At 35.3% G+C, this 26,042-nt stretch overlaps 8 protein-coding genes across 13 annotated transcripts; 4 read left to right on the plus strand and 4 right to left on the minus strand.

Annotated features, from left to right (window-relative positions):
• Positions 1 to 32: 32 nt before the first annotated feature.
• On the minus strand, positions 33 to 1,763 carry LOC139112016 (uncharacterized). Its single transcript, XM_070672759.1, has 2 exons — positions 1,454 to 1,763; positions 33 to 1,114 (listed from the first exon to the last, which is right to left on the minus strand). Exons 1-2 carry the CDS (start codon positions 1,595 to 1,597, stop codon positions 923 to 925), a joined length of 336 nt encoding a protein of 111 aa, XP_070528860.1. The 5' UTR covers positions 1,598 to 1,763; the 3' UTR covers positions 33 to 922.
• Positions 1,764 to 1,893: 130 nt separating this feature from the next.
• Mrpl4 (mitochondrial ribosomal protein L4) lies at positions 1,894 to 3,607 on the plus strand. Its single transcript, XM_070672758.1, has 4 exons — positions 1,894 to 2,033; positions 2,321 to 2,670; positions 2,739 to 3,147; positions 3,243 to 3,607. The coding sequence occupies exons 2-4, from the start codon at positions 2,368 to 2,370 to the stop codon at positions 3,386 to 3,388; spliced, it is 858 nt and encodes a 285-aa protein (XP_070528859.1). The 5' UTR covers positions 1,894 to 2,033; positions 2,321 to 2,367; the 3' UTR covers positions 3,389 to 3,607.
• Positions 3,535 to 4,933, minus strand: LOC139112014 (centriolar and ciliogenesis-associated protein HYLS1). The gene is made up of 4 exons (XM_070672757.1): positions 4,741 to 4,933; positions 3,998 to 4,543; positions 3,746 to 3,930; positions 3,535 to 3,673 (listed from the first exon to the last, which is right to left on the minus strand). The coding sequence occupies exons 1-4, from the start codon at positions 4,838 to 4,840 to the stop codon at positions 3,626 to 3,628; spliced, it is 879 nt and encodes a 292-aa protein (XP_070528858.1). The 5' UTR covers positions 4,841 to 4,933; the 3' UTR covers positions 3,535 to 3,625.
• A 159-nt stretch (positions 4,934 to 5,092) lies between these two features.
• On the plus strand, positions 5,093 to 7,355 carry Mulk (acylglycerol kinase-like protein Mulk). Its single transcript, XM_070672633.1, has 8 exons — positions 5,093 to 5,437; positions 5,586 to 5,705; positions 5,794 to 6,184; positions 6,257 to 6,372; positions 6,461 to 6,651; positions 6,771 to 6,908; positions 6,993 to 7,111; positions 7,232 to 7,355. The coding sequence occupies exons 1-8, from the start codon at positions 5,328 to 5,330 to the stop codon at positions 7,343 to 7,345; spliced, it is 1,299 nt and encodes a 432-aa protein (XP_070528734.1). The 5' UTR covers positions 5,093 to 5,327; the 3' UTR covers positions 7,346 to 7,355.
• A 58-nt stretch (positions 7,356 to 7,413) lies between these two features.
• On the minus strand, positions 7,414 to 11,045 carry L(2)dtl (WD40 domain-containing protein denticleless). Its single transcript, XM_070672631.1, has 8 exons — positions 10,883 to 11,045; positions 10,224 to 10,468; positions 9,952 to 10,132; positions 9,567 to 9,792; positions 9,299 to 9,504; positions 9,009 to 9,211; positions 8,685 to 8,907; positions 7,414 to 8,525 (listed from the first exon to the last, which is right to left on the minus strand). Exons 1-8 carry the CDS (start codon positions 10,923 to 10,925, stop codon positions 7,909 to 7,911), a joined length of 1,944 nt encoding a protein of 647 aa, XP_070528732.1. The 5' UTR covers positions 10,926 to 11,045; the 3' UTR covers positions 7,414 to 7,908.
• Positions 11,046 to 11,148: 103 nt separating this feature from the next.
• On the plus strand, positions 11,149 to 16,479 carry LOC139111954 (DDB1- and CUL4-associated factor 8). Of its 3 annotated transcripts, XM_070672628.1 has the most exons (15): positions 11,149 to 11,299; positions 11,493 to 11,617; positions 11,813 to 12,627; positions 12,757 to 12,882; positions 12,942 to 13,403; positions 13,533 to 13,658; positions 13,718 to 14,007; positions 14,134 to 14,277; positions 14,367 to 14,590; positions 14,728 to 14,893; positions 15,024 to 15,192; positions 15,327 to 15,457; positions 15,551 to 15,670; positions 15,841 to 15,951; positions 16,017 to 16,479. In XM_070672628.1, the coding sequence occupies exons 3-15, from the start codon at positions 11,907 to 11,909 to the stop codon at positions 16,143 to 16,145; spliced, it is 2,919 nt and encodes a 972-aa protein (XP_070528729.1). In that variant the 5' UTR covers positions 11,149 to 11,299; positions 11,493 to 11,617; positions 11,813 to 11,906; the 3' UTR covers positions 16,146 to 16,479. The 3 variants fall into 3 exon arrangements, with proteins under 3 accessions (XP_070528729.1, XP_070528730.1, XP_070528731.1); XM_070672629.1 differs by lacking the exon at positions 11,493 to 11,617 and having other exon boundaries at positions 11,159 to 11,299; XM_070672630.1 differs by lacking the exons at positions 11,149 to 11,299; positions 11,493 to 11,617 and adding an exon at positions 11,306 to 11,448.
• A 665-nt stretch (positions 16,480 to 17,144) lies between these two features.
• Bi-1 (Bax Inhibitor-1) lies at positions 17,145 to 19,945 on the plus strand. Its single transcript, XM_070672647.1, has 4 exons — positions 17,145 to 17,433; positions 18,640 to 18,941; positions 19,060 to 19,385; positions 19,508 to 19,945. Exons 1-4 carry the CDS (start codon positions 17,384 to 17,386, stop codon positions 19,541 to 19,543), a joined length of 714 nt encoding a protein of 237 aa, XP_070528748.1. The 5' UTR covers positions 17,145 to 17,383; the 3' UTR covers positions 19,544 to 19,945.
• A 165-nt stretch (positions 19,946 to 20,110) lies between these two features.
• On the minus strand, positions 20,111 to 26,040 carry LOC139111960 (RNA-binding protein cabeza). 4 transcript variants are annotated; one of them, XM_070672640.1, is made up of 8 exons: positions 25,768 to 26,040; positions 25,155 to 25,301; positions 24,705 to 24,774; positions 23,315 to 23,343; positions 21,363 to 21,499; positions 20,938 to 21,278; positions 20,533 to 20,820; positions 20,111 to 20,420 (listed from the first exon to the last, which is right to left on the minus strand). In XM_070672640.1, exons 1-8 carry the CDS (start codon positions 25,778 to 25,780, stop codon positions 20,381 to 20,383), a joined length of 1,065 nt encoding a protein of 354 aa, XP_070528741.1. In that variant the 5' UTR covers positions 25,781 to 26,040; the 3' UTR covers positions 20,111 to 20,380. The 4 variants fall into 4 exon arrangements, with proteins under 4 accessions (XP_070528741.1, XP_070528740.1, XP_070528739.1 ...); XM_070672639.1 differs by having other exon boundaries at positions 23,315 to 23,346; XM_070672638.1 differs by having other exon boundaries at positions 24,963 to 25,301.
• Between the last annotated feature and the right edge of the window lie 2 nt (positions 26,041 to 26,042).

The raw sequence follows: 26,042 nt of genomic DNA on the forward strand, positions 1-26,042 counted from the left end.
ATGGCTAAGAAAGTTCTACATTATACAATATAGTATCGCATAAAGATTGTTTTTAAAGGAGTATAACGTACTTTTGTACATCAGTACAATACATTGAAGATATAACAGTATCTTATTAAGTTAAAGACAGTTAAAGAATTTTTTTATAAAACATTTTGAAAGAAAAAATATTGTAAGAATCGTAAAATAATTTATATATGTATATATATTTATATGACTAAGAGATGTATAGATTATCGAGTATCCAGAGTAACGTTATAAATAAAAAAGATCTTTATATAAATTTTTTCCTTTTAAAAAATTAAGTAGATTTTTGAAAAGATATATTCTTTGTACAAAATTCTTAGGATATTGAAATTAGCAAACTTTGGATACTGCAGATATCTTACACATCCCTATAATGTGAATATGTATGCACATGTGCAAAACATACACATTTTTTTCGATTATCTCAATATTATTGCGTTTGCCCAGAATATTTTTAAGTATTACTTTTTTTTGCAAATTAATTTATTCATTATTCGTCATAAATCAGCAAAATAAATTCAATATGACTTCGTAATTTTTTATATAAATTAATTATATCTATATGATATTATATAACGAAATATACTTTTTGTTTCATTAAATCTCTTTCCATATCTTTGATATTGTTCCCTTAGAAAATAGTAATATACACGTGAATAATTTTCGAGCGTTTCTTAATACCGCGAAAGAATACTCGTTTGTAGCGAATAATGTAAAACATGTAAAGTATTACATTAAGTAAGAAATGTAATAAGACATTATTTTACCTCACCTTTCGATTTTTACATGTTTCATTGACTATTACTTCAAGTTAAATGAAAAATTAGATAGGACTCATCCAATTTTGGCAAATGGCGCATTGAGCGAGAGGATATATTATTTTCCATTGCACATGTCAACAAGAAGGTGGGCTAGATGTTGGAACAGTATCTACAGTTGTACCGGAAGAGGATGCTACCGCAGCTGCCTTATCGGTATTTAATCTTCGCCTGGTGTACATTATTTGTTCCATTAATTCATGATGCGCTTCTAATCGTTCAATGCAATGTAAACATGCAGTCTTCGGCAGAGGATCATTTATATTCACCTATAAACCCAGAAAAAAAAAATTAGAAAATATTAATTATCGCAGCACTTCGTTAATTATACATGTTTTTTTTTTTATTAATAATAATTGATATTCTGATTTGGTAAAGTAAATAAAAGACAAAAAAAAAATAATTTATAAAGAAGCCATGTAAATAAATCTATATTCGTTAAAATGTGTAAAATATAGCTTAATATTTTTTTATTTTTTATAGCTATTCGAATCGTCTTCGCAGATCTGCAAACCGTAAGAAATGGGAACCCATTAAGTTTGTGGCAAAAATGCTTAATTGCGAACTCGGTGAGACTGGATAAAATATGTGCGGGGTACGTGGATTACCGTGATCGGCAGGTAGGTGTTGATTTTGTCGGCAAGTTTCATTCTCTCGCCCTCTTCTCCGTATATGTGTATCACGAAGCGGTTCATCTTACTGCAGAGCCTGCATATGAACCCAGTGATCACGGCCTTGTCCGTGCTGCCCATCTCCACGGCGTTCCTCGACAACTGGCTCCCAGGTCTCACGGCACTTACGCGTTTTCGTTTTTATCCCCGATACCGCCTGACCACCCTTGACAGCGCAACTCCCCGCGCGTATCTCGCTCCAGCGTGAGAACGAGTGTCAGGCGTATGGACCTTTTTGCCTGGAAATCTGAAGTTTGTTTGTTGCAGACTCCGCGAAACGCCAGGCTGCCAGCGCGCTCCAAACGATGCCGTCTTCAGAGCAGTGCGCGTCGTTCGCCAGGCCCCAGTGTTGGCGCTACTGAGAATCGGACGAAAAGGAAGGTTATAAGAACCGCAAAACGTGTGCGATTCTCACCGTTCTTCGTTGTTGAATTATCAATTATTATTCTTACGCCGTATTCCGGTTATTCTCGCATGAGATAATCTGCTTTTCGTCAGATTTTGAATAATGAAAAAGGTATACGCTTGAAAATGTTGAAAGTTTGTGCATTTATTCATTGAAAAAAAAAAAAAAAAGAACTTTTACACACAGAGAAAGATAGCAATGTAAAATTGTAGAATCTTACGCTGGCCTTTATTTTACTGAAGAAATTTTTCTCATCCTTTCTGTTTTTTACTACGGCAGTGCGCGCGGCACGCGGCGCGATGTCCAATCAGTTCATCTTTACCATGTCCACGATCGTAACCTCGTTTGTGGTATCGCGGCAATTAACGAATTAATTATTCGCTTTGTATGCGTTTTAGGAGGAGTGACACCGCGGGCCCGAATAGAATTAATTCCTTTCCGCAAAATGTCAACTTTATTTCGAAGAATCGTTTGCAAGTTACAAAATGCCGCGCTGCCACCGTTGCGGTACTGTACGGCTGTAGAAAATCAAGCGAATCCTGAAGTCGTTGCACCGATAATATCCAGAATACAGGATGAAGAAAACGCATTCTTTCAAAAGCCCCGGCAAGCATGGCTGGAAAGTTTAAGTAAATTGGAAGAAAAAAAGCTGGGCTTGGTCACCCTACACCCACACATCTATGCAGCTGCACCCCGTATCGATATTATTCATCAAAACGTGAGGTGGCAAAGAATGTACCGCTGGGTTGTACGTATATCAATTATATTTGCGAATTGATGAAGTAAAACATGTAATTTACAGATTTATCTTTATAGAGTTACGCTCATACGAAAACACGGGCTGAGGTTCGAGGCGGTGGCAGGAAACCTTGGCCACAAAAAGGCCTAGGACGAGCTCGTCACGGCAGTATACGTTCGCCTCTATGGAGAGGCGGTGGAATAGCGCATGGCCCTCGATCACCAACACCACATTTTTATATGCTACCGTTTTATACCAGGGTGTCGGGTCTTATAGCGACGTTATCCATCAAATTTGCTCAAGATGATTTGCATATAATTGATAATTTAAACATACCTACCTCTGATCCTTCCTATATAGAACAGCTGATTGAGGAAAGAAATTGGGGCCCATCTGTTTTATTTGTAGATAGTTACGATATTATGCCTGCAAATATTACATTGGCCACTGATCAAATTAAACATGTCAATTTAATGCCAGTTTATGGTAAGTATTTGCACATTGTCATGTAATTTTGTACTCGATTTGTGCATCTAATAATTCTTTTTATATTAATTTTTTATTCATTTATATATGTGCAGGTTTGAATGTATACAGTATGATAAAACACAATACTCTGGTACTTACGGAAAAAGCGGCGAGACTTATTGAAGAAAAATTACTTTATCATTTACGTAGAGCGGATAGTCATAAAGTGAATCGTGCGTTCAAAGTTAATCAGCAATAAAAAAACATTGTATAATAAAATTACAAATTTAAACGTTAATTATTCGTTTATACTATATACATTATATTGTGTATGTACATATATTAAAATTATTGACGAAAAACATATGTTTACAATATTTTTTTAAATTGGATAAAATAAAATTCAAGTTTAATTATTGTCATATTATTCATCAAATTAATTTGCCTAAAGATACTTTTTTTTTTTTTTCCTAGAAGCTCATTATCAAATCCATTGTCATTTCTTTTTTAATATTGGCATTTGTGTTGATTTTTTTGACAGTGGCTAAAAGTAAAATCTTTTTTTTTTTATAACAAAATTATTAACAAGTATAAAATCATAATTTACAAATCTTACCAAGGGATGTGGATCTGTTCCAAGCATTTTTTCCCTCACAGCCCATCTGATTTTTGAATGTTTTGCCTCTCCGGGAAAAGATATATGTTTCCATTCCTGTTGATATTTTTGGTACAGAGCAACAGGATCACATTTTTTATTAATATGTTTTTGTGCATCAGACTGCAATCTCCACGGTCGAATAACTAGACAGAAACAGAACAAAGTTTATAAAAACTTTATACACATATGCATACTTGTATCATAACTTACATGATTTGTGTCCAAAATTAACAGATGATCTTCTAGATAAGGTACTCTGTACACCCACATTTCCAGATGGATCCGACATAGCGCTCTTTAATTCTGTTCGATTTGTACGATTTGATGAAATATGTGAACTTGCTACATGTTCTTGTGCCAAACATTTAGTATCAATTTGTTTGTCACTATCCTTTGAAGATTTAATAATTGGATAATTAGCATCAGCATAATTTTGTTTGCTTTGAATCCTAGGTTCAGTATCTTTTTCAGAATATTGTGTCGATAATTTTTTATCTGATTCTATAGTAGTTACTTTCGAATGCTTTTGGTTTACATCCTCCTTAGGAATACACCTTATTCTAACTTTTATTGATTCATTCTCAAAAGAGTTTGAAGATTCAGAGGGAATGTTATTACTTGATGAATAATTTCTTATATTGCAATACCTATAAGCTTCATTAAGTAAAGCCTCATGCTTGTCAATAATTTTTGTCTTAATTTCTTCTTTTCTTTGCTGTTTTTCACGTTCTTTGACCTTCCTGTAAATCTTTAAATCTAGAAAGAAAAACCCAAAATAGAACATTTTTTAATAAAGTATTTTGTAATATACATGTATATCTTGTGGCAATAATAGAAAATTTACAAAAAAGTACGTAAATGTAAGAAATTATCTTATATTATAATAGTAATAATAACTGCAAAATGCAAGTGAAGTAGGTAAACAGAGCAAGGAAAATAAAGTGGTGCATTACCTTTCATAAAAGCTTTTAATTGAATGGCAGTAATACCCACAAATCCTAATGAATTCAATAAAACAAGTACTTCTCGCGGATCGTCTTTAATTTCCGACATTGTATCATGAATTTTAAGAAGCTTGAAGGATCACACGACACTCTACGTTTTTAAATAAGAAAAACGTTATCACTTAAATAACATAAAACATAAAATACATAGACGGGCAGCAATGCAGCATCAAGTTAAATCAGGTCTAGAAACATCACAGTTTCCATTTTTTTGAGAGACGATCGTGATTGGCCGGTCTATAACTACAAAAGTTACTAATTTGTATTTAATAAATTGGTAACTCTGGCATTCGTATAAACACGCGACTCACGTTTTCACGATTCAAAAGTTCGCGTGAATCGCGCGATTCTTCTACGTTTTGTAGAATAAAATCGAATAAAAGTAATAAAAAGAAATTAAATATTTTAGAGACGATATTAAAATAGGTTACGAAAGATAAAGTGTGGATAAAAGTGAATAAAAAATTTTAAATAAAAAAAAAAGAAGGCAGCATTGTGCGGTTAAATTCGAAACAGCTTTAAAATTCTAATTGACGATGGCTAAGGTGCTAACTCTGCTGAAAACGATACGAAATAATTGGAAAAAGTCCGTGGTCGGGGCCGCGGCTTTTTCGTATGGAATATCATACGGGAAACAAACGTACGAGTGAGTATGATCATCAATTTATAACCTTAAATTTACGTGATAATTTGATGCACTTGTTAACTCGAGATGTAAAATATATCTTTTTATCTATAGATGACTTGATGATATTTACAGCTTTTTATAACACGAAATTTTGTGTCATATTTAGTATAGAGCAATTAATGCGCCAGTGCTGCAAAGATGTGGCCAGCTATGGGAATGGCTCTTGTAATACAAACAGTGGAATCCGTCGTGTAACTGTCATATTAAATCCAGCTGCTAAAAAAAGGTTGTAGAAACTTTGTTATTTTCAGTTCGATAACTTCGTTATCGAAAAATTGCTGTTTGTTGATTATTTTATTTTTCTTTTTTTTCAGAAAGGCTAAGAAATTATTTCAGAAATACTGTGAGCCTTTATTACACTTGGCTGGTATTTCTGTAACTGTCATTGACACTCAATCAGGAAGTCATGCACGTAATACAATAATGAATTTGGAAACACCCACTGATGCTATTATTGTAGCAGGTGGAGATGGTACCTTGTTAGATGTTGTAACTGGTTTAATGAGAAAATATGAGCATAATCTTCATGCAGTTAAACAATGCCCTATTGGTATTTTACCACTGGGAAATACAAATACAATTGCAAGCATGTTTTATAATAAATATGAAGATTTAGTTGATGTACATAATATGATTGATGCTACTATGGCAATTATTAAGAATAATCTTAAGTCAATAGATGCCATTGAAATCAATCTACTGAATGTATGTATTTTTAGTACCTTTAATTTATTCAGTGAAGATTAAATTGAATTAAAATAGAAATTTTAATTTAAGGATGATCCAGAAAATCCCATAAAGCCAGTCTATGCTGTCAAAGGCATAGAATGGGGAGCTTGGAGTGATACACATGCACATATTGATAAATATTGGTACTGGGGTTTCTTACGCAAGTAAATCTTTGAATTTTTGTTTTTTTCCCCAAACAATTCTTTTCCTTATATATATATATACTTACCTTGACTTTATATTTGAATGCAGATACGCAGCTTATGTATTTAGTGGTTACAAATCGAATTTAAATTGGAAGTGCAATGCAGTATTGAAATATACAAACCCTTGCAAAGGATGTTCACGCTGCTATGCAAAAAACTTTTCTTACAATCAATCTACAAATTCTAATAGAAGATGGTGGCATGCATTTTTGCCCAAAAACAAAACATTTGTTTCAGGTAAAGACATTATTAAAAGGAATCAACTATTTGGATATGTCACTAAAATAAAACGTATATATATTATTTTTATTTTAATGAATAAACTATTAAATTTGTTGTGATATAAAATATTTCAGATAATCACATTGATTATAGTAAAGTAATAAATGAAAATTGTGGGACATTGCATGAGATGTCTATTTCAACGACAGAACTATGTGTAAAGATCGAAAGTATGCCTGTTCAAACGATGCCTTTGTTAAAAATAGCTCTAGGTAATAATCGAGTGTTATAAATCTATATTTTATTATTAAAATTGAAGTATAATAAGAGCTCAATGTATTCTATTTTATATTAAGGTCCGGAAAATATTGATTATACGACATTTGTTGAAAAAGGATGGAAACGAGAAAACGATAATGAGCTGCCGATAAATTTAGTATTAGACGCGAAAGACATCGAATTATATCCTGAAATAGTAAGTTCCTTTTTTTTTAGATTAGTAGAAAGTTATAATTAATGACATCATATAAATGTAATTGTTGCATAATTAATTACTAATTTTTTAATATTTTAGTAATCATTAATTTAATTTTAGACAAATGAAGATCAGATGTTTTACATTGACCAAGAAGAATATGAACTAAAACCAATTCAAGTAAGATTACTTCCACAATCTGTAACAATTTTTTATCCTGAATTAAATAGCTAATAATTTAGAACCTTAGAATTTAAAATTATTTTGCGGTGTCAAATGTTATATAAAAATAACTGAACGTCTTATAAAACAATAATTTATTGTACAGTATAAAAAATATTTTAATTATAACAATTATTAATTTTTATACAATCTATACGTTAATGTAACATTATGATTGTACTAAAAATTTTTTATCAGATCGGGTTAATTTCGTATCTTTCGTAATTTCGTATCTTAATTAAATTATCTTAAAAAGTTAATCTTGAAAGTTACACAAGGTACGTGCGTGTAGCGATCATGTGACAATACGTTTTTATATCATGAAATAATAAGCTGAAATTAAACTGAAGAAATTTTCAATTCGTAAATATTCATTGTCAAATTGTCAAATTCTTATTAGGCACTTTTAAGTTTAAAGTAAAATTCGCTATATCGTAAGTTTTAGTAAATCTTTTCATTTCAATAACCACGATGTTAATATTATTCAATTTTACATTATGAAATTAAAATGTGAAACAAAATTATATTTTAATTCATGATATCTAAACAAATCCAACTACTTACTCTTATTATTTTCAAGATGTACTCGTTGGTGGTAAAGTATTGTTATTTGACGATAAACTTTTTTCGTTTTCTTTACTAATAGCTTTAAAGAAATCCAGTAAAGAAACACTTTTTGTTATTTTTGTGACTTTTTGAGGCTCTGTCGATTGCGACCTGTTAGATCTTCGGCCAGGTGTCGATTGAGTCTTCGGGCTGCTCGAAGTTGGCGTAATCTTTTTTTGTTCGTATCTTTCCTTCCTCATTTTTGTTAACCAATCGACATTCTCTTTATATTTCTGTGGAGATGATTCAAGCAAATGTGGAGCTGTACCATCTACCACAAAATTTGGCAAGTTAATTGTAGGCGAAAGAAAAACTTGTTCATTCCCGTCTGTACACCGACTAGTACTGGGTTCATCCGAATCGTAACCTTTAGCTGTCATAGTGGTCTCATTATTTGAACCGAATAATCTTCGCATACCACGGGTGTCCATATGTATTCGTTTTGCAATCATTTCGTGGTTTTCGTAAATAGGCGATAAAATACATTTAAATTTTTCTTCAGATCTTGATCCCATCATCATTTGAAAATAACTACGTTTGATGGAATGTTTATTCGCATTATGATCTGTACTAGATTCGGGAGTCGCTGTAGAATTAAATTTTTTTTTAAAGAATAATATAGAAATTCGTACAAAAATTTGAAAAAATTCCACAATTAAAGTTTAAAATTACTTTAAAATTATTCTAATTTAATATAAATTGAGATTTGTATAAATTTTACTGTAGTAATATGTTTTATTTTTACCCATTGTAAAAACAGATGCCTTGTGCTCATCTGAGTTTGGTGTAATTTCTTGATTGGTATTAGAGTATCGAGTACTTGGAGTAGTTTCTGTTTTTAATTTTTCTATGCAGTGTCTTTCTACGATTTCAGCTTGACCGTGTATTATTATTTCTTTATTATCCTCTTCATGTTCAAGTCCAACTCTCCATATCTTATGACAAGCATCATCGGAACACGTCACTATCTGAAATATTTTTTGAGACTTTTAAAAATTATTCCAACGTGTTTAAAATAAGAAATTAATTTTTTTTAGCATTTATATTAATAAATAAAATAAAATAAAACCTTAGTTTCTCCTACGCTACACCAGGCAATGCAAGTTACTTCGTCCGTGTGACCGGAAAGTTTGACGAGTGGTGTACCCGGTCTATTAACGTTCCAAATGTATGCGAGTTCATCGCTAGATCCACTAGCAAGATAACGACCGTCAGAACTTAAACAAGTTTTTACGTAGTACGTGCGATTTTGATGTCCATAATATTCTGCCACTGTTAGAAAAATATTTTTTCGTAATTTTATTTAATTAAAATTAGAAGAACATTAATATATGTATAAAGATTATTTTATTTTTTTACCTGGTTTACGATTAAATGACGACGCGTTATAGGCATATATAATATTATCCATGCAACTTGCGTATAACGTTATTCTAGACGGACAAATTAATAACGAGGAGAACCCATTTCTGGTACTATTGCCGGAATAATTCATTAAATGTTTAGGTATCGGTTCTTTCTTGTGAACAGTGTAATTCTTGCGCAAATCCCATACTTTTAATAGACTGAAACGAATACGACGTGTTAGATTTTCACGAAAATATTGATAAATTAAGATGATATTTACCCGTCGCCAGCAGCGCATGAAATTAATGTAAAATCATCTTGAAAAACTAAGCCAGTAATGCTTTGTGATCGCGATGTTTGCGTGTGTGATTTCCGTCTCGTATTGCCCGTACTACCGACGCTATGTGCATTAGCAATACAATTATCTGGTCTTGGAAGATCACTGTGATTAGCTCTGATGTCCCATATCATGATAAAACCATCTCTAGCGCCCGTTGCAAAAACAGCTGAAATTTTAAAGAATTCTAAGACAATTTGAATCATGTGACACAATTGTAAGCTGTTATTAAATGTCTTGTAAAAATTAAAAAATAAATATTAGTACAATCGTGAAAAAAAGAACATCTATATATTTGTAATCCTTGACAAATGATGTATGTAAGTACCTTTATCATTGTCACGAAACACTGCTGTCTTTACACTTCTTGTATGTGCATGAAAATAATTAATTTGACTTATTTCAGACCCAGCAACATCCCACAAACGCGCTGAGTGGTCTCCTGACACTGTAACTAACTTCATCTCACCAGGCATCCAAGCAATATCAAAAATGGCATTACAGTGTGCCTTGAAAAAAAAATTACATATTTTCCATAAAGCACCTCAACGTTTGCAAAAGAAACTTGCTTGTTAAATATCAATTGAGATAAATGGCAACCTGTGTTCCTTCTAATGGTGAATCAGACTTCTCCCTGATTTTAGTGTTTTGCAAGGCAATCTTTCCATCTTCATTTGCCAAGGCAAGAATCTCCTTGTACCCTGGTGTGGTGCAGAAACGGCATGCAAACACTGGGGGCTGTGGGTTGGGATCGGCTGCATTCAAGTTTGGAGATATTCCATGGTATACATCATTGTAGTAACATTTTAGACGATAGAGAGCAATGTCATAATCACATATCGATCCTACAAAGGACATAAAGCATATTATTACAAATAAAGTCTTTCGGTAAAAAAAAAAAAACATTTTATTCTAGTTATACACGTGCAGTGTATCGTCAAAATTTGATAGAAAAAAGCATTGACAGCAGGCCAGTAACCGGTTATTATTTTTACTCCTCTTGTTTCATTATAGCGTAAAATATTCCAATTCTCTCCAACGTAAATCTCTGCAAAATGTCATCTGCAGTTACGTCTTACATTTACAGGGGTATTATTAAAAATTCAATAAAGATGACGTTGTATCAAATACCAAATTAATTTAATAAAAAAGATCGTTCCGACTAGCCGCGCTATTCGATCCGAGCAACCTGCGGTCGAGCAAAAACAAAGCGGTTATTTAAATGCCGTCGTAAAACTTATGCGAGCCTTTTTAATTACCAAATCCTCTCTCCCGTTGTTCAATAGCTTTTGTCACGTTCATTTTCCGCTGACATGAGTATTAATTTAAAGAATAACTCTTCTAGACTTCGCCGCGAACGATTGTTTGCACTCACGTCAAGCACGCGGGAAATCTGCAGTCAGACCTCCCTTTAATTGGGCTCGCTTTCACGAAGCGGCTGAAACGAGAATGGCGGAGTTGGTTAAAACGCGTCTTGTTTAAAGAGAGCCATGGCGGGGCATGAGGCTGCTCAGCTGTCGAGAGCTGCCAGACTGGAGTACCAGCTGCGAGCACGGTGCCGCTAGTGTAGTACCGAACTCTGCGAGGGGAATATCTCTTACTTCCGACCACTCTTCTGACTTTCCTGGACTCTCCTCTGTTGAATGCAGCCATTAAAACTGTTGAAAATCATAAGGGTACGTTCGTCCCCTTCGACGAAGCGAGATCCTCGCCCCGTCGGCACTTTTCCTCGTTCCGTTCGCGCTATCGATGTCATCAACGTCCCCGACGATATCGAAGCCGATCCTGTAGATTTCTTATCGAGCTAATACTTGTGTTTTATTATGTACGTAATGTTGGCCATTTTAGCAGATATAATTTTGTTAACAGGCAGTCTGTACTAGCGAGCGACGGATTTATGATAACGTCGATATAGAAGTCTAAGCCGATTCACGGGTTTGACGTTTCTGTTCGGCATGGCTCATGGTTCCTCGTCTTTCTATGATATTAAAATCGTACTGTACAATTTCTGAAGAATTTATCTCGATATAGGATATTTATTAATTTTTTTTTTTTAATTAATAAATTTGTTATTAATAATACAAAAAGTTAATCGCTTAATTAAAATAAAAATAAAAATGAGAGTTTTGAACAGACTAATTTTAGTTAGGCGACAAATATTTCGTATTTATTATATTAATGTTTTTTAGATGAACCTTGAATAACACAGCTGCAGATGGTGCCTTTTTAAAGGAATGATTATTGACAGTTTGGGTAAACGAAGGGAAAGTTTTGAAGGATAAAATGGAATCGAAAATAAGTGATACTAATAATGATTCTGAGGTACAACTTTCGGCAGACTTGAATTTAAATGGCGAAAAATCTGAGAAAATGCAGTCAAATTCTTTGGAAGATTCAAGTGTCTCAGAAAACATAGAGAATTATAGTATTACCTCTGATAGCCACTCTACTTTAAAAGCAGCTAGTCATCAAGTTGAGTTTAATGATCATCTTACCTGTAAGACTGTGCAAAGTGAACCTATGGAACTTTCTGCAGAGGATGAAATTAAAACAACCGATAAATGTGACAAAAGTAATGATGTGTTAAAAGGAATTTTATATACCACTGGTTTTAATTCGATTGATTTGTCAGAGGCTCAAGATAACAGTCCATCTTCTTGTACTATTGAAAATTGTTCAAACTCATTGCACAGAGGTCGAAATAAAGTTAAAAGAACCATTTCAAAAGATCAGGTACATACCAGTAATGACATATTGGAAAAATCTGATAATAGCTCAGACGAAGATTCCAGTAAACGACAAAAGCTAAATAAAAGTGCATGCAACGCGAATGCCGGAAGTTTAACTGATGATACAGTAACATTTCAAAAAAGTAAATCAAAAGTAAAACAGCGAAATTATCATAAGAGACAAAATGCAACGAGCGATAATGAAGACAGTTCTGGAAATACTTCGTCTAATGAGACATCACGGGAAGCTCTTGTTGTTCCCGATGAAAATGAAGGTTATTTTAATTTTATTGGCTTTGTTACACAAAAACTAGGCGATGCATCTTTATTCTCGTTATTTTATTTATACTTTTGTTATATATGTACGATGTATATAATAAAAATAATTAATTTTATTATTTTAGAAAATGTTGCAACTGCCAGTGCTAGTAATGAATCTGCTCAAAATGAATCAAGTAGAAGTTCAGAAGTTTGTAGACCAGGATCAGAAACGCCTAATGACGAATCTGATCGACATAAAAACAACAGAGGTATTCTATGCTTTTATATTGCTCGTTTGATAAGATATAAAATTCCGAATTTTAAACAGGTAGCTGGAACGAATGGGGTGGTGGTCGAGAGAATTTATGGATAGATTCGGATGAAAATGAAGATGAGGATGCAGAGAAAGAAGAAGATGAGGCTCAAGATAACAGTTCATTTACTTGTACTATTGAAAATTGTTCAAATTCATTGCACAGAGGTCGAAATAAAGTTAAAAGAACTATTTTAAAAGATCAGGTACATACCAGTAAAGACATATTGGAAAAATCTGATAATAGCTCAGACGAAGATTCCAGTAAACGACAAAAGCTAAATAAAAGTGCATGCAACGCGAATGCCGAAAGTTTAACTGATGATGCAGTAACATTTCAAAAAAGTAAATCAAAAGTAAAACAGCGAAATTATCGTAAGAGACAAAATGCAACGAGCGATAATGAAGACAGTTCTGGAAATATCTCGTCTAATGAGACAACACGGGAAGCTCTTGTTGTTCCCGATGAAAATGAAGGTTATTTTAATTTTGTTGGCTTTGTTATACAAAAACTAGGCGATGCATCTTTATTCTCGTTATTTTATTTATACTTTTGTTATATATGTACGATGTATATAATAAAAATAATTAATTTTATTATTTTAGAAAATGTTGCAACTGCCAGTGCTACAAATGAATCTGCTCAAAATGAATCAAGTAGAAGTTCAGGAGTTTGTAGACCAGGATCAGAAACGCCTAATGACGAATCTGATCGACATAAAAACAACAGAGGTATTCTATACTTTTATATTGCTCGTTTGATAAGATATAAAATTCCGAATTTTAAACAGGTGGCTCGAACGAATGGGGTGGTGGTCGAGAGAATTTATGGGATTCGGATGAAAATGAAGCCGAGGAAGAAGATGAGGATGAAGAGGAAGATGAAGAGGAAGAAGAAGATGAGGACAAGGACGAAACACCTTATTGCCTAAAAGTAAAAAAACCGCCTCCTAATTGGCACATTGTCCCGGAAATGATAAATCGCCAAATAGGTAACAATCCGTTGTTTCAAAGACGGTTCTATGGTTCATTACATGCGGTAGAGCGACTCGAACTTATGTACAATCTAGACGAACATCAGGTAAATTATTAATTCTGTTGTGTTTTATGTCGAATTATATAAAATTTATACATTTTTATAAATTATTAGATTAATTTTCCATTATTATTTATTAACTTTTTTGTTACTTTTGGTTGTTATTTATAGGGTTGCGTAAATGCCTTAAACTTCAATCAAAAAGGAAATTTGTTAGCGAGTGCCTCTGATGATTTGACGGTTGTTATTTGGGATTGGGCCGTAGGAAAAAAACACCATTGGTTTACGAGCGGTCATACAAGCAATATGTTTCAAGTGCGTATTTTATAACTAAAACTTTAAAGATTATAATGTTTTAAAGTAATTAATTTGATATTTATTTTTGCTAATTTGTATGCATTTAGGCAAAGTGGTTACCGTTAGATATGGAATGTCTTATGGTAACTTGCGCTAGAGACGGTCAGGTGCGTTTATTAGATCTTAAACACGATACATCGAAAAAGCTGGCGGCTCATCGCGGACCGTCGCACAAATTGGCTGTGCATCCTGAAACACCTCATGTAGTCTTTTCCGCTGGAGAAGATGCAAGAGTGTTCTCCATAGATATTCGAGAGAGCAAACCAAACAAGTGAGTCATCGCAATTAAAAAGCCTAAGTGCACTTTCATATTTTTCCCTTCCTCGTATTTGCAATTCACATCATATAATATTCATACTTTTCGCAAAACAGGTATATGTAATAGATAGATTTTTCCTGTATCCACAGATTACTTGTAGTAAAAGAAGATTCATCAGAAGTGCAACTATACAGTATACATTCTAATCCTCTTAATTGTAATGAATTTTGCGTCGGCGGTCGTTCCCTTTACGTGAGAGTATACGACCGGCGAAAAGTTTCGAAGCCTCTTTATCATTTGTTGCCGTATCATCTGGTACGTTGCATTATATTGTAATCTTATGTTTGAAAAGATTTATTTGAGGCAGCAGAACGAACTGTATTCCGTATACGTCTTAAATATGTTTAATTTCATTCCGATAATATGTATAACTTAAATATTTCAGACAGGAAATAAGCATGTAACGTGCGCTGTATATAATCACAATGGAACAGAAATTCTCGCATCGTATAACGATGAGGATATATATCTATTTAATACATTAATGCCGCCACGTGTAGATACGTCCATAGATTACGTTCACAGATACCAGGGCCATAGGAATAATGCAACCGGTAAATTATAAAACGAAATAAATATCATTATTTTTTTATATTAATTCTTTAAAATATCCATTTTAAAAATTGCTTATAGGAAATGCTGCTTTAAATAATTGAAACTTAAATTGTCATCTGTTACTCGATTACAGTAAAGGGAGTCAACTTCTTCGGTCCTAAAAGCGAATATATTATATCAGGATCTGATTGCGGCAATATATTCATTTGGGACAAAAATACGGAAGCTGTTGTACAATGGATGGCAGGAGATAAACAAGGAGTGGTGGGTTTTTTTTTAATTTGTAAATTTTAGCAACAAATAAATTTATCTTCTTTAATGTAAAAATTAACGATTACTTTTTTATTTAATTTACAGGTGAATTGCTTGGAAGGACATCCGCATATTCCCGTTCTTGCGACAAGTGGATTGGATTACGATGTTAAGATATGGGTGCCTTCATGCAAAGAATCACCAATAATGAAATCATTTGCAAACGTAAGTACTTTACAAAATAGATCGAAATCTTTTTAACAACCGTATCTCCTTACCTTTCTTACGTAATAAACTATACAACTGAAAGTAATTAATGTATCATAGATAAATTACGAATCGGTAAAGTAATATAATTCATATTTTATTTTACTTTTTCCTTTTTTTTTTACAAGTGCGTCAAGTCTAATGCGAGAAACAGGAAGCAAGAAAACATGCGGAATTCATTCGACGGTCAATTATTTTGGGTTTTCCTGAGACATATCCGTGATAGACAGAGAACAGATGTGAGTAACATGTCACGAGCATTTTTGCGATAGCTTTAAATTAACTGTTTGATTGTTTCTTTTAGAATCTTAATACACATTACGGATTCGAAGTTCAAGATGAGGATGATGACGACGATGAAGACGTCGACGATGATGATGACGATGAAAACGGCGATGACGACGACGACGACGACGACGACGATTATCATTGATGTTTAATGAAAAGACAGTGATCTCGGGAAGTCTTAAAGTTGTTGCTTAATTTACGCGATTTATTATTATTACGATGAAAGTTATATAGCGTTCATATTAGTCGTTTCATGATTATGATAAATTTTACTGGATAATTGTGTCGATAGCTTCTTACATATTAGAGCGTATAGAAAAGACAGCCCGCGTGTCGAAAAAGCTCTTCTAATTACAATTGACCTTTTTTTTTGTCTTTTTTTTTCGTCAGAGAAATATAGAAATAATTGGCATTATGAGCTACGCAAGCTTGCAGTTGTATTGTAATTTTTGAATATATATGTTATCACGGATGCATAAGGAGTGTATATTTTGATGTACGATATTAAGAGGTAACCGAGAGAAAAAGTGGAATAATACTTTAAGTTACAAAATTAGAAAGCCGAAGCAGATAGATACTAAAATTGAAAACAATTAATATATCTTCATACATTAAAGGATTATTTTAATTTTGTTTATAAATATGCGTTTACTATATTAATATAATATAATTAATTAATAGTACTCTTGTAAAATACAATTGCTCGCTTTTATTCCGATATGCAATTATATGTTAAACGTCAAGCGGCACGCTATCCTAATCGCTCCATTTCTTTTTTGCCACATTTCAAGATCTAATTTACCAATTTCAAATATGCTAAAAGAATAGCGTTAAAAATAACCAAAAGCAAAAAAAGAAATAATTAAAAAATTATACCGAGTTACTCGATATTCATCGCACAATGTTTTTTATATATATTTTTTATCTTTTTCTTTTCTTTTTTTTTTCTTTTTTTTTTCTCCATTGTGCCATCTGGCGGTACGACGTGCCGTTCGACGTAGCAGAAGTTTGAAGGGTGGAGGGTAGAGGGACGCAGACGACCAATCGAACGCGCTCGTTCTCTCCTATCCTCGTCCGCCCCGTCGCCGTGTCGGCCAGGCGTATCTACGCGCTGTAGAAATATCACTGACGTGTCCCCGCGCCGAGGATCGGCTACGTACGTGCGTGCAATTCGTCGACTCGCCTGGCCCGATAATCTGACTTCCCGACCTTCCCGTGCGCGTAGAATTAACCGGGCGATATCGCCAGTCATCGAGGCCGCATCGCGAGGGACACGTCTCGGTGCGACGCATACCGTAAACCACCGAAATCGTCGGCGAGCGAAAAGGAGGTACGCGCGGGGAGAGAGGTACCGAGAGGCCGAAACCAGCGACGAACGTAATCATGGCAGCTTTGAACCTGAACTCCTTCTTCAACGCTTTCAGCAGCACGCTGTAAGTAGCTTCGTCACGTTCCTTCGAAAACGTTAAGGATTCCGAAACTACCGCGGGAACCGCCCGTGGAAGATTCTACGCCTTCGCGGGAGGACTTTGGCCTTTTTTAAAACAGCCAGGCCTCGCGACGCCGTCTTCCGCGTTCGCCTAAAAAAAAAAAAAAAAAAAAAAATACAGCGACCGAGAAAGCAGCGCGCGGGTACACGTCGCGTCGCAGTTTGCGCGACACGCGACCTTCAATTTAGATAAGCTGCCTGGCAAACAGGACGTCGGCCGTCCGTAGACGACGAGCGCAGCGCAGTTGCATCTTGCGTCGCGCCTATTTCTCCGTCCGTCGAAAGTGAAATGTCACGGGATACCGAAATTGTTCGGAAGTTACGTGAGGAGAAAAGACTTCGCGGCTTTCCCTCGACTACGTCAATGATGATATGTTTCTTGACGAGAGACGGGGACAGACGGACAGACAGACGGAGAGGGAGTGAGAGAGAGGGAGAGAAGGAGGGAGAAAGGAGGAAGAATCTGATTTTAATCCTTTTTTTTTTTTACTCTTCGTCGTTTTAATTAACGCAATTATAGAACTATATATACCTTTTTTTCTAGCTTTATTCGTATTGCTTTTATCGTTGCGTCGACGACTTCCATCGCAATCTCGATCGATTTAATGTGCGATTAACGTCGTCAAGCGATATCTATGTCACTTCGTTAACGCGAATGTAATTATCGATTTTTCGTCACTTAATGCCCAGAGAAAGGGGATCGGATCGGGAGAACGATTTACACGGCCGGAAAGTACTGCTCCCGGACGAATTCTGCCGGTCGAACGGATCTCGAATTAAGTTAAACAGAGCTTTGTCTCTTTTAAATTAGAAGGAGAAGTAATAGAGATAAGAATTTTGATATCACATCGATGACGTAAACGTGATACTCTTATTATTTTGTAACTCGTTATTAAATGGCATATATTTATAAATATTTTGCAACTGATGCAACGATATAAATATCTCACGTGATACTACACAGCCGTGGATCAATTGTTCAAGCAAGATAAAGAAATATCTTTTAAAAAAAAAATATATATATATATATATATATGAACTACTTTATTTATTCGTTAATTGTGTGTAGTAAATGTATAAAGTTAAATGACAGTTTCATAATATTTTAGAAAGTGAGTCAATGACACTAACCAATTAATATTGTTTGCAGAAATGCACCAGTCAGGCAACATTTAAAGAATGTTTACGGCTGCCTGTCCATGTCGACCGTGTCGGCTGCAGTTGGAGCTTACGTGCACATGTACACGCAGTTTCTGCAAGCCAATCTACTAACAACTATTGGCACTTTGGGTCTTCTCATTGCATTGATGACAACACCTGATAATGGCAAAAATCAAAAACTGCGTCTCAGCTACCTTCTAGGATTTGCATTTCTGTCTGGTCTTGGTTTGGGACCTTTGCTCGAGTTGGTGGTCAGCATAGATCCAAGTATCGTGATGACGGCGTTAGTCGGTGAGTCATCTGTTAAAAACATTCGAGAGATCTTTAAAAGAAATATTTGTTTCAGAATAATTAAAAAAAAATTACTGTAATGATAAAATATATGACTGTCCAATAATTTTATTTACAGGTACGACAGTCGTCTTTATCTCCTTTAGTATTTCGGCACTTTTGGCTCCACGTGGCCGTTGGTTGTACCTCGGCGGTACTTTAATGAGTATACTGAACGTGATGATCCTGTTCTCTTTCGCCAATCTGTTCTTGCGCTCGACTTTTATCTACCAGGCGCACTTGTATATTGGATTGTTCGTGATTTGCGGTTTTATCATTTACGATACGCAGCTGATCATCGAGAAGTTCGATATGGGCAGCAGGGACTTCATCATGCACTCCTTAGACTTGTTCATCGACTTCATAGGCGTTTTCCGACATCTTCTTGTGATACTTACGCAAAAGGTAAATCTAACGATCTAATTTTATAAAACTAACCATCTTTGTGTTATCGGTGTTTGCGGATTCATTTTTCGTCAACGCCAAATAAAATATGCAGTTTTTATATTAGCTTTTTCTAATTTTAGGAATTGTCCAAGGATTCACGCAAACGTAAAGATTGAACAAAAACAAAGATGGGTATATGCGGCGCATTCAAGTAAATCCATAAACTAGAGGTCTTCATGTAATCCATACCTAGGTATCTGTGTACATATACATACCGGAAAAATTATATAAATAATACTGATATACACCACGTCATACACGTATATATGCATATAACATTTCTAGCGAACTACGAGACTATATATATATTTACTATATTGAAAAAATAAGAGAAAATGTTAAATACAGTTCGTTTACTATAAATGTTCGGCTTCTCTTGCGTCCGATTATAGGCGAAGACATACCGTAAATTATTTTAGTCATGTCTTTGAGTACAATTCTCCATCAAATTTAAATTAACCAAATATAAATTAGCTGTGTATTATATTTTCAACTTTCAATAAACGAATTTTCCCAAACTTCTAGATTTATTTCGCATAAATATATCGTCACCATCGAATCAGATTCAATATTTTTTAAATCACAATTGCTAAACAATATAATTTATTTCGAATCATGTTTTAGGAAAAAAAATTTGTAAAAAAAAAAGTAGAAGTATTAAATAAATCCTTCGATCGATCATGTCCATACATTTAAAGTTTTATTTAATATTATCTATTTAAACGTTTGATTTCATACGAACGTAACATACACATATATGTAGTTTTGATGAATATAAAAAAATTACGGCAAAAAGAAAGGATAGTAAGAAATATATACCACATATATAGAATAAAGAGTGACTGCTTCCACTCTGCGAAATATACAAGCACTGAAAATGTGTACAATATGTGTACAAGTTGTATAATGACCACTGACTGACCATCGAGGTTTCCTTTTTTTTAAAAACGATGTTAGTATGGACGTTGGCGATCTCGATTTCTATCGCCTCGGCTAAAACATAGAAATTTATGCGTTAATCAATATTTAATTTCGTATCTTTATATTACGAGTTTGTTCATTTTAAAATAGTTCGTGAAAAATTATAAAATAGAATAGACCATACCCGCCGCCTCCTCTCATAGGGCCTCCTCGTCCTCCGCGTCCGCCTCGATCTCCACCACGAAAACCGCCACCCCTACCACCTCTATCACCACCTCCACGTCCTCCTCGGTCGTTTCTAAAACCTCCTCGGCTTCCGCGGTCGCTACCTCGGCTACTGCCTCCTCTGCCACCATTACCGCTACTGCCACCGCCACCGTAACCACCCAGGCCTTCTGGCTTCGCGCTCTTACAGAGATTACATTGGTCTCGCCACGCAAAGTTTGTGTTACCGCAGTCAGGATTGGGACACCTGTTTTTATTCAAGAATATATATTTTTAAAATATTATATTACTTATTAACGAGAATCTTTTCTTTTTTTATTTTAACCGAATGATCTGCAGAAAGCAGAAAAGTAACATTATTCACCTCCAATCGCCTCCTCGACCGCCACCATCACGACGATCATCGCCACCTCCGCGATGATGGTCATCACGATCGCCGCCTCCGCCACGACCGCCAAAACCACCACCTCGGCCTCGACCACCACCGCCGCGGCCACCACCCATGCGGTTACTCTGCCAGTTGCTTTTATGTTGGGCCATTTGTACCTTTATCGTGCTGCCTTTGAAGTCCTTTCCGTCGAACCAACTAATAGCTGAACGCGCGGCATTTTGATCGTCGTACGTGACGGTAGCTTCGCCTTTTGACTTTCCTGTGTTCTTGTCTTTATACATCCAGACTTTCGGCTTGCCTGTGCGTTTGTCATGCTGCAAGCACAAAGATTTTATTAATCATTCGAATGCGATTTAAATATATAAATCTAGGCTGTAAGTAGTATAAGAAATACATACTTTAATAATGCCAATCGCGCCGAAATGCTGACAAATCTCTTCCTCGGAGATTGACGGATCCATGCCGGATACAAAAATAGTATCCTCTTGTGTAACCATTCCATCACCGCCACTGCTGTTACGGTCACCGTAGCCTCCTGCAATGGATCGGAAGTCACGATTCGTCGCATATAAGCGTCAAAAACAATTTAAAAAATATTAAAAAAAAAAAAATTTGCGTATCTACCGATCTTGGAGCTACTACTTTTTTTTATATTTTTAAAATTTTTTTTAATCTAAAGGTACAAGGAAAATGTTTTATGCTACGTATTTCTTTAAGTTTTCAAATTTGCTTCGGCTACGCAAAAACTTGGAAACATTGTCCATGTACCTTTCTTGGACTTGTCATTTCTTTTTTTCCTTTTTAAATAAAATTATAGACTTGTTATATATTCGAAGTTAATCGTGCATATTTCCCGATGACACAAGAACATAGTTCTTAGTTAAGGAATAAACGGCTATTTACTTTCGAAATGTTAGTCACCACTTTTCTATAATTTCTACGATCTTGATTGCATAGTTTCTTGTCGTCTTTTGAAAGATAAGCGAAAGCGGAAAACAAGCGACCAATTTTCGCTCGGGTGAACGTTCTATTAAAGAGTTTACAAGTGTAAAATATATGCCAGCAAGAGCAATATATGTTTTTTTTCTTTTTCCTCTTGCGGTGTGTTACGAAGGCTTATAAAATATATTTAATAACTAAAATATGTAACGCATCTACGTATATCCTTATAATGTTATCACTCAGTATATTTAGCATAATTATTACTACTTATGACGCGTGTTTTTTTCCACGAGTTTTTTTTCTTTTCTTTTTTTTTTTTTAAATCGAAGTCTTAAAAGAAACGCACAATTATTAACACATGTTAACTTCTTGTTTAGGTACCCATTTCTATGCACAATTGGAAGTTTTCCGTACTTCGAACTGCATTACGTTTGCAGTACATATCGTAAATATCTTCATCGTATCGTGTTACTCATAAAACGTAATGCATTAGTAGCGATTTCTAATATTCCCATTAATATTCTCATTAATGATACATATAGAACACAAGGTTGCAGCTGAACATACAAAAGGGCTGCAACATTAATTCTTACCCTTAACACTTAATCACAGATGGGCAAGTAGCTCATCGGCTGCCTTTTTATTTACTCTTTCCGCGCTTTTCTCGTACGTTTTACGCATTTGAAAAAGTATATGCTTGTTACCATACCAAAAATCAATCACAATCATCGGTATCGTGCGACTATTGCTCTATTACCATTACGTTTCACAATATAAATGTAACGTTCAACAACAGCAACACCTTTTTTATCGTAGCCTTTTAAGAACCTCTTCGACTTTTTAAGGGACTTGCCCACTGAACGATATCACTGAGGATACGCACAGTGCGGAAATCGGTTTGGCATTAACAATCTTAATAATATGAAAGAGATAATTTTAGAAGGCGCACAGGGATACCCTGTTCTTTAAAAAAGAAAAAAATATATATATAAAAAATACAAAAAGAAATACTTGTTTTTGACAATAATACGGGAAAACAACGTCCGTGCGTCAGATCATTTCGTGGGATAAAAAAAAAGAAGCAATTAGTGATCATAGGCGCACTAGTTTATTTCTTTTTTTTTTTCTTTTTTCCAACGATACGTCTACTCAGGCAGAACGCGGAGTTTGAGCGGTCTCGTATCATTCTCCATTCGTTCTCGCTTTCAAGGAGCACTGTGCGAATATTACGTCACGGAATGAATTACCATTTAGAGATATAGCACCGCTATTAACTGACGCCCTAACAATGTTGCATAGCAGCCCTTTCATATAATACCGAGTAACCGAGTATTTAAAGATCGTATATAGTAGAGTGAAAGCTAGAATATTTAGCACCAGACTAGTACAAACAGTCTGGTGCATTTACCTTTGTTATAACCACCACGGCCACCGCCACTGCTAAAACACAGAAGCAGATATACCAATGAGTTGATTCATGGACAGACTGTGATCGATCGACCGATGCATGGCGATTCGCACGTATGCCGGTCGCCACCTTTTCTTCTTGCCTGATGTACCTATTTGTCTAAATGTCTGTACAGTCATATACCACATCATGATTCAAATTATTCGTACGTCCCGCTGTTAAAATTCACGTCCGTCAGTCTCGTTTAGCATGCAGAGAGATTAGAGCTTTTATACAAATGTGAGAAACGACGACAAACAATCGGCTCGAGAAAGGAAGCTAGATCGGAGTTTAATCGTTTTGACGTAATACGAGTCTCGTGGGAAAGGCAAATCTCGATAAAAGCATGCCTAGGTTCTATTTGGACATGTATATATACACATAAATTTCGTCGTTCTATTTTTTTTTTTTTAACAAAAAAGTAAGAGATTACTGGCGTTGTAATTAAGGAACTTTTTGCTGGAAAGAAATATTTGTTAAGTATCTATTGCAACTTGGGAATGTAGAAATTTGCAAATGCACAACATACTCGATGTATTTTGTCTTTCACTTTTACTCGTGATAGGAAAAAATTAGCAATATCTTTCGGAAAATATCTGTTTGATTAATATTAATATTTAGAAGCGACTGTATGCATAGCAAAGCCATGTATCGCTTAAAGACAAGGAATATACGATACAATATAATCATAATCCTGCCTTTCTCACAATTATTATTATTTTTTTTTTTCGTTTAAAAATATAACACGTAACAACGGCCAGAGGTAAAGGCAAATATCTGTAATCTCTTACGATAGATTTTAAATACCTTAGTTGCCTAATCATATTTTATACACCTAATGGAGATAACAATACAACAGTGGCCCCAGTGACGACATCAATCGCTTTGCAGTCGCAATCGATTTAAAACCTTAGCATTTAGCTGCCACACAATTATATATATATATGTCGTGTATGTGTATATGTATGCGTGTACGTGCAAATATGTTAAGGTGTGTATTGGTATTCCAGAAGCAGCGAATAGTGTCGACATTACAGCCTTTTTACGTCAATTGTCACATACTGTTTCTTTTTTACCTCTTTTTTTACCACAGTTATATCTGTCTGTTAAACCTGTAGGCATACTTTAAACACATTAACGCCCAGTAGGGCATAAAACCGATTCGTAATGATGATTCAACAACAGTTTTCCACTTACTGGTGCTAAGAACTTCATTGCATACCTTTGATTTTGCTTCGGCAAAGAAAGCTTACTGAATGCAGTGGCTGTTGATTTTAATTTAACACGGAGTCCGTTGCTCCGGTTATCGCCTCATTATATATATATTAATAGTTTAGAAAATAAAACTTACTTGTAACTGCCAGAGCGATCTCCGTAACCACCGCGGTCGCCATATCTACCGCCTCCACCGCCTCCTTGTCCTGAAACAGGCACGCGATCAGTATAAAGCATATAATATATGGGGAATGAAAAATTACGAGAGAAAAAGAAATAGAGATTATTCAAAATAGTCGCAAAATAGCGGAGCTTTTGAGACCAGGTGGATGATTCGGGCGTCAAGGAATCTGAAAGAGGCTTTAGTTACAAAGAATGTGAAAAAAATATTAACCTCCACTGTAAGAACCAGAGTTGCGATTATATCCTCCGCTACTATTTCCACTATTTCCATAGCTTCCGCTATAGTTGTTACCGCCCTCTCCGCTATTGCCGCCTCCGCCATAATTTTGGCCGCCGTAACTGCCTTGATTCTGTGACTGATTGTAATCTGGACCACTGTTAGAACTGTAGTTGTTATAACTACCGTAGTTGCTGGCATTTGGCGGTGGCTGACTGTATTGATTGTAGCTACTTCCACCAGTTGAAGGGGGTGGATACGACGTATCCTGACCACCGGTGGGAAGCTGCTGGTTGTACTGGTTGTACCCCTGTTGCTGGTAATTGGAGTATTCTGTAAAGTGAAACCCAAGCATCTTAGCAATTAAAGCTCGATTAAAATCTACCAATGCACAAATTACAGTCTATATTGCAGGAAATAACTCGACGAGGAGTCATTAATGCCCAAGGAACGTTGAATTCGTATATTTGCTAGATAAAAATCCATATACGCATAAAAAAAAAAATATGTGCACACGTTTTTGAGAAAATAATGAGCTTCTCGTGTAGGAAAATAAAAGTCCGCTTAGTTTTCTAGCGATCTCCCATCGAGAAGCACACTCGAGTGCCACTCGGTGCGTTCGACGCCTCCGCCAATCGCCATTTTTACTCGTGATCGACGAGACGATAAGTCAACCGCAATGCCGACAATTTCTCTGTCTCAGCTTAGGTCTACGGTAAGTACGGAGAGAATCTTCAAGCTCATCGTCATTAGACGCGACGTATCGTTAATCGAACGTGTTATTTCTTCAAATACTTACGATTGTCCGTCATTGTGTCGGTCCTTTCGACGAACGACGAGACGAGGAGAGAATGCGAGTCTGCTCAAGCAGCCCCGACAAGCAACCTGAACTCGCGCGTCCCAGTCTTCCTTCACTCGTCCCTTTTAAGACTCGTCACGCCGTTTAATCGCACGTCTCTTTCGCAAGCTATAACGTAGAACTCGATTCAGAACAGGGAGATGATAAAAATCTTGCGTTTAGCCTCGCGGACGGAAGCGGAAACGACCCGACGACCGGCGGAAGTCTCGAGCGGC

This window comes from Cardiocondyla obscurior, linkage group LG26 (genome assembly GCF_019399895.1).
Source record: "Cardiocondyla obscurior isolate alpha-2009 linkage group LG26, Cobs3.1, whole genome shotgun sequence".
Classification (NCBI taxonomy): domain Eukaryota; kingdom Metazoa; phylum Arthropoda; class Insecta; order Hymenoptera; family Formicidae; genus Cardiocondyla; species Cardiocondyla obscurior.

Coding starts and splice junctions, on each gene's coding strand:
- LOC139112016 (XM_070672759.1), bottom strand. CDS start 1,597: ATGGGCAGCACGGACAAGGCCGTGATCACTGGGTTCATATGCAGGCTC. Junction 1,115..1,453: donor ACACCTACCTGCCGATCACG/GTAATCCACGTA, acceptor CTGGGTTTATAG/GTGAATATAAATGATCCTCT.
- Mrpl4 (XM_070672758.1), top strand. CDS start 2,368: ATGTCAACTTTATTTCGAAGAATCGTTTGCAAGTTACAAAATGCCGCG. Junction 2,671..2,738: donor AAAGAATGTACCGCTGGGTT/GTACGTATATCA, acceptor TTATCTTTATAG/AGTTACGCTCATACGAAAAC. Junction 3,148..3,242: donor CAATTTAATGCCAGTTTATG/GTAAGTATTTGC, acceptor ATATATGTGCAG/GTTTGAATGTATACAGTATG.
- LOC139112014 (XM_070672757.1), bottom strand. CDS start 4,840: ATGTCGGAAATTAAAGACGATCCGCGAGAAGTACTTGTTTTATTGAAT. Junction 3,931..3,997: donor TAATTTTGGACACAAATCAT/GTAAGTTATGAT, acceptor GTTTCTGTCTAG/TTATTCGACCGTGGAGATTG. Junction 3,674..3,745: donor GAACAGATCCACATCCCTTG/GTAAGATTTGTA, acceptor TTTTACTTTTAG/CCACTGTCAAAAAAATCAAC.
- Mulk (XM_070672633.1), top strand. CDS start 5,328: ATGGCTAAGGTGCTAACTCTGCTGAAAACGATACGAAATAATTGGAAA. Junction 5,438..5,585: donor TACGGGAAACAAACGTACGA/GTGAGTATGATC, acceptor TGTCATATTTAG/TATAGAGCAATTAATGCGCC. Junction 6,909..6,992: donor TTTGTTAAAAATAGCTCTAG/GTAATAATCGAG, acceptor TTTTATATTAAG/GTCCGGAAAATATTGATTAT.
- LOC139111954 (XM_070672628.1), top strand. CDS start 11,907: ATGGAATCGAAAATAAGTGATACTAATAATGATTCTGAGGTACAACTT. Junction 12,628..12,756: donor TGTTCCCGATGAAAATGAAG/GTTATTTTAATT, acceptor TTATTATTTTAG/AAAATGTTGCAACTGCCAGT. Junction 14,591..14,727: donor CGAGAGAGCAAACCAAACAA/GTGAGTCATCGC, acceptor CTGTATCCACAG/ATTACTTGTAGTAAAAGAAG.
- Bi-1 (XM_070672647.1), top strand. CDS start 17,384: ATGGCAGCTTTGAACCTGAACTCCTTCTTCAACGCTTTCAGCAGCACG. Junction 18,942..19,059: donor CGTGATGACGGCGTTAGTCG/GTGAGTCATCTG, acceptor TTTTATTTACAG/GTACGACAGTCGTCTTTATC. Junction 19,386..19,507: donor TTGTGATACTTACGCAAAAG/GTAAATCTAACG, acceptor TTCTAATTTTAG/GAATTGTCCAAGGATTCACG.
- LOC139111960 (XM_070672637.1), bottom strand. Junction 23,347..24,704: donor GATCGCTCTGGCAGTTACAA/GTAAGTTTTATT, acceptor TCTGTGTTTTAG/CAGTGGCGGTGGCCGTGGTG. Junction 20,421..20,532: donor CCTATGAGAGGAGGCGGCGG/GTATGGTCTATT, acceptor TCTATGTTTTAG/CCGAGGCGATAGAAATCGAG.